At 42.6% G+C, this 6,000-nt stretch overlaps 1 protein-coding gene across 1 annotated transcript in view; it reads right to left on the bottom strand.

Annotated features, from left to right (window-relative positions):
* arrdc1b (arrestin domain containing 1b) overlaps positions 1 to 3,934 on the bottom strand; it is a 65,886-nt gene extending 61,952 nt beyond the window's left edge. The window contains exon 1 of the mRNA XM_067969607.1: positions 3,667 to 3,934. Within this exon, the coding sequence (XP_067825708.1) occupies positions 3,667 to 3,784 (118 nt within the window). The 5' untranslated portion in view covers positions 3,785 to 3,934. The remainder of the gene's footprint in view (positions 1 to 3,666) is intronic.
* Between the last annotated feature and the right edge of the window lie 2,066 nt (positions 3,935 to 6,000).

The following is a 6,000-nucleotide window of genomic DNA, read 5'->3' on the forward strand; positions in this document are numbered from 1 at the left end:
TACACAAAATTCATGTATTTCACACTTTTGCAATAAAGCAACAACTCTTTTGTAATAATGTTTCTGATCCATTTATTGGTACTCTTAACACAAAACCACACACCCATTATTGTTAAATTTGCAACTCACCAAACAGAAGTCCATGACCTGACAGACTGACAAGTATTCAATGTGCACTTTGTAGTCTGCAGTTTGGGCTAACTTAGGTCATTAATTGTTGGCTACTCTAAGAGCAACCCAAAATAGCACAACTAAAAAAACAAGTCAACATCCTATGAAGGAGCCTCACGAAACCGCCAAACATACTCTGACTGCACACTTGCTAACCATTGTCGATAATGCACATAGTACTTCCCTTAATGCCAAATCAGAGAAGTTGATTTGGCACACTGTTGAAACTAAGTAGGCTGACACTCAATTCATTCCATTGTGTTTGAATGCATAAGCTATGGGTCAGAGGAAGAAATTGCTTAAGTAGACGCAACAATCTTTTCTTTGGTGGAGGAAGCAGGGTGGCCATAGATACCATTAGATATAGTAACCTGAGCACAGTGGAAAAAACTAACGGTATTGGTTTATTTTGGTTTAGATTTCAAACTTCTTAGACAAGACATTCGTGACTTCTGCAAAAAGTTGCTGCCACTGAGCCTTATAAAATTTAATGTTTTTTAAAAGAATTATTGACTGCAAAAAAGTACAACTTTTATAAAGGATGGGATGCTTTGAGAGTGAAGCATTCTCTATTTGTATATAACTGCAGCATTTACAAATAGAAGACAATAACACACTTCCTGACCTGCAGCAATTTTTCTGAAGATGTACAAAACTATGTTTATTTATGCCCTCATTGGTTACAGGCTGTCAGCATCTACCTATAATTGTGTTTTTTCACTTTTTCCAATTCCTTTCCTGGCCCCCATACGAGCTGACATTTTAAATGGTTCCTACTCCTCAGCTACTGTTTACCCCCCTTTCAAAACCATCATTATTTGCATCTTTAAAAAAATAAACCCATGACCCCTCTGTCCTTGTAAACTAGTCCCATCTCCAATCTTCCTTTCTTCTCCAAAGTCCATGAACATGTTGTCACCTCCCAGATCCGTTTCCCACAATCCCATGCTCAAATCTCTCCAATCAGGTTTCCATCCTGGCCGAAGCATCAAAATGGCCCGAACCAAATCACAAATGACATCCTCTGTGACCAATGTGCATTATCCCTCCTCGCCCTCTCTGTAGCCTTTGAAACGGGCGGCCACACCATCCTCCTCCAACACCCCTCCTCCAGATTCCAGCTCAGTAGGACACTTGCTTGGTACGATTCTTACTTATCCGACTGCAGCCAAAGTAACTCCAGCCATGGCTTCTGTTCCTGCCTTGTACTTTCACCTCCCGAGTCTCCAAGAATCAAACCTAGACCCCGCTCATCTTCCTCATCCACATGCTGCCCCTTGGCGACATCATCTGCAGATCTGGGCTTCGTTGATAACACCCAACTCTACCCCTCCACTATCCGTCTCGATTCCTTCACTGCCTCGGTGTTGCCAGACTGCTCATCGAACAACTAGTCTTGAATGAGCTCAATTTCTTCCAGTTAAACATTGCTAACAAGGCCATCATCTCCAGACCCTGCTCCTAATATCTCCTTTTTTGGCTCAGCATTCATTTTTTACTTACGCCTCTGTGAAGCGCCTTGGAATTTTTTTTACATTAAAGTTGCAACACAAATGTAAATTGTGGTTGTTGTTCAGCACCGTCCTCAGACCAGACTAACAGATATATCACTTATCAACAACCCCATTAGAGGTCAACAAAGATAAGTAGGTTACTTACTTACTGTGCAAGTGCTGGGAAGAGTGAATAATGAGCCCGCCAATAAAATGAACATGCACCATATACATTTTTAAACCGCTATCATTTGTACAAACCTATATTACAGCATTTGTTGATTCATCAGCTTCAGGTAGTGTTTGTCATTGTGACTATGCAGAAAAACACAAAGCCTAGTCTCTAATCAGCTTACATGTTCTTATATTGCTTCACCCCGTTTACAATTTCCTTCAGCCCTCTATCTCCTCCCAAACACTCCATTCTTCTCATGTCAGCCTTCTCTGAATCCCACCATCTTTACCTCAATGGTGACAATGTCCAGCTGCCTCTCTACTTTGGAACTTCCTACATCCAAAAATCTGGTCAAGGACTATCTAACTGACCAAACTTTAGGTCCCTACTAATCTTTCGCTTTAGGCTCAGTGCCCATTTTTCTTAGACCTATTTGTAAAGCGTCTGGGGTATATCTTACATTAATAACAACTTGCATTTAGTGACTTTATGTGACAAAATTACTTCTCCATACCATTCAGCACACAATGCATTAGAATTTTTCCATTAGTGCATACATCAGCTCCAATTTACCTTGCTCAACCAGTCCCAACCTCAATTAATATAAATTTTAATGAACCTTATATAAATAATTTAAAACTTTTTTGTAATATCCAACATCATGCGCCGACAGCCCAACCCACAAAATCAAAACCAACATCAGTTAAAGGTTTCAACTTCAACATATCAAAATATTGAGTCTAGCAACAATTTCATCTTGGGGTTCAAATGACAAACCCCTCAAACTTTTCTCTTGTTGTTTACCTGACCAACACCCTGCACTGGATTACTTATAACCTATTGTCAACCGTTTGTTAACCTCGACACACTATGTTCACCTGTTATTTTCCGATTATCACTGGACAAATTTACGATAATTATATCACATTTACTAGTATCTTGGTTATGGACATTGTCCTGCATCAGAGAGTACATACTGTTGGAAACCAAAACAAAATTGCACTTTGGATTCCACAGATATATTTATTAAAAATTGCTCATAGGAGTAGTTTCAAGTGTCAATCTCTCATCGGAGCTCACAGGACAATTAAAAAACATTTAAGCTTCATTCAGTTTATGACTGCTGTGATTACTCGAGAGTATTCATCATCTCTTATATAAAACTACATAAATACACTATTAGTAGTAATCCCTCCCAAATCTCTCTGCCACTTAAAGGAAGAGCATTGATGGGGGGAAAAACCCGACAGTTCCCTCTCAGGTCTGTCTGTCCAGATTCAGGGTTTTCTGCATTTCCTCAGCCATTTCTCACTTGTGCCCTTTGGCTTTGTGCTGTTGGTCCCTTTCGACGCTTCACTCTCTGTTGATCTGAACTCCTTGCTGCAGCTTCTGCTCATTCCCACTTACTTTTCTCACTTGCCACCTGTGAAGTCTTATTTCCAAAGGCTCTTTCCCCGAACCCCCCCCAACCCTAACCCCTAACCCTCTTGACCTGTTCTACCCTGCCCACAAATCCCAACCAACCACCCCCCCCCCCGGGGACTGGGCAATCCTCCGTCTGAAACACCTCAGCCACAACTTCAGCCAAGGACCAGCTGAGGCTCAGGCTCCTCGACCGGTACCCGGGGAGAGAGGGAGAGGGAGAGGGGGGGGGAAGAGAGGGAGAGGGGGGGGGGGGGGAAGAGAGGGAGAGGGGGGGGGTGGAAGAGGGAGAGGGGGAGAGAGGGAGAGGGGGGGAGAGGGGGGGGAGAGAGGGGGAGGGGGGGGGAGAGAGGGAGGAGGGGGGGGGGAGAGAGGGAGGAGGGGGCGTGTTGCCAGCAGACTGACCTTTGAAGTTGAGATGCGCGGCCAGCTTGATCTTCACTTCCCCGGAGATGAACTCGCCGGGGCTGTAAACCACTTTGTTGTTCTTCAGGGCGACGCTCAACTCCTGAACTTTCCCCATGGTCGTCAGCCGCTGCCGCCGGACTGAACCGGAACTCACTGCGCGGCCGCACAAACGCCATGACGTCAGCCCGTCCGTCCCTCCCTCCCTTCGCGTCAACAAAACCCGGCCGTACGGCGCACGCGCCAGCAGAAGGCCACCCACCTCGTGGCTGCTGACTGTGTGGGTACTTTCCCCATTGCTGGGAGGCAGGGAGGGAGGGAGGGAGGGAGGGAGGTAGGTAGGTAGGTCGGTCTTAATGCTGGAAATGTGATTTATGAACAGAAAGAAATCAGATCAAAGTCATCTGAGGAAAGGTCCATACTCGAAATGCCTTTGTTCTCTCCACAGGTGTCTTTTCTTAATTAAACAATAAGGAGATGACTGGGTTGTCCCAGTGTCATCAAACTAACAAAAGTGCCCCCTTTTTGAGAGGGGCACAACTAATCAGGAACTTAAGCAAAAAAAAAAGAAAACGTACGAATTTAAATAATATTTTATTTGCACTACTCACCACTCCCTGCAGTCCCTGGAAGGTCTCCAACTGGACATGCTGCTGGACCTGTTGAGTGTTTCCAGCTTGTTTTTGTTTTTACTTCAGATTTCCAGCAATTGCAGTATTTTGCCTTTCGGGTCAGATCTGATCTACTCCAAGTGACAGTTGTTAGCTCTGCAGCTGTTCATCATGTGTAATAATGTATCAGGAAAATTTATCTTAGAATCTTATCAATGAAAAATAATACACGGTCATTATAATTTGATCAGTCACCAATTACTCAGCTCCAAAAGGAAAACATTCCCACTCCCTATGAACTGAATTTGACCTAGGGCAGCAAGTAATTTGAGATAACATGCCCTGAGCGAACAATAGAAGTGATTTATTGTTTCTGGATTTATACGTACGAATTCTGCTACACTCCTATGTAACTTAGGAGAAAGATTAATACCAGACATACACTTTTGTAACATGTTTATTCACATACAGCATTTAAATTAGCAATTGTTGGATACAGCTCAAACTTCAGTTCATGAAAAGGTTAAACAGACAAACCAGTTGATTGAGTCCCTTTGAGTAACATTCCTTGCAGAACTTTCAGTAACAGCACACTTCTCGGTAGGTAAGTGATAACCTGATTGCAATGTTACTCAGCACTAGATAAGTGATCCTACTTGTGCGGAAACCAAAACTAGAGGCCATAAATAGAAAGGAGTCACTAATAAATCCAATAGGGAATTCAGTAGAAACTTCTTTATCCAGAGAGGGGTTAGAATGTGGAATTTGCTACCACAAGGAGTGGTTGAGATGAATAGCATAGATGCAATTAAGTTGAGGCGAATAGCATAGATTGCACAAAGTTGAGGCAAATAGCATAGATGCAATTCAGGGGAAGCTAGATAGGTACATGAGGGAGAAAGGAATTGAAGGATATGCTGATAGGGTTAGATGGAGAGGGGTGGGAGGAGGCTCGTGAGGAGCATAAACACCGGTATAGACCAGTTGGGCCGAATGGCCTGTTTCTGTGCTGTACGTTTTATGTAATTTCTGTAATCCTTTACCTAAGAAATGGGCTTATACCACGAAAGTCAGAAAAATGCCCTATTCCATGATTGTCACATGTATCAGGAAAGAGTTGCAATTTATCTGAATATAAAAGAACTCTAAATCATTCAAATGTAACAATGAGTACTGGTCAAAATACATTACCGCCAATTAATTAGATTTTAATTCTGATTCAATCACAATAGCATGGGAATGAGGGTGGTCGTGGATGAGATGGAACCAAAAGTAAGTGCTGGAAAGTGTTACAGACTGTTGCTTTAAAAAAAACTCACTATTCACTGCTGTCAAGAGTACGATTTCGTTTTATGGATCAGGCTATTTACTGCTGTCATTGTACATAAGTGCGTGCTGTTCTTTACATGACCTACTTTTTTAATTTCAGTAAATAAATATCGTTAGTTAATTTGGAATCTGAGCCCAACTTGACTTTGAGGGGCTGATGCAACTGTTTTCTGGAATGGATTGGAGAGAAGTAAAATTTAAGGGCACTCGTGGGTGAGGTTTGTATGAGTCCAAAGGGCACAAGGTCTTTTCATGAGCAAAAAATTACAAGACTGCAGCTTCTGGTTCATAGAGGATGAGAGGCCTTCCTCCTCAAAGTATGGGGAGACTGTTGCAGGAGACAACTGCTTATTAAAATACACTAAAATAAGTGAGGTTCGATTTCCGTCCAGTT

The sequence above is a fragment of the Heptranchias perlo genome, chromosome 31, assembly GCF_035084215.1.
Source record: "Heptranchias perlo isolate sHepPer1 chromosome 31, sHepPer1.hap1, whole genome shotgun sequence".
Lineage (NCBI taxonomy): Eukaryota > Metazoa > Chordata > Chondrichthyes > Hexanchiformes > Hexanchidae > Heptranchias > Heptranchias perlo.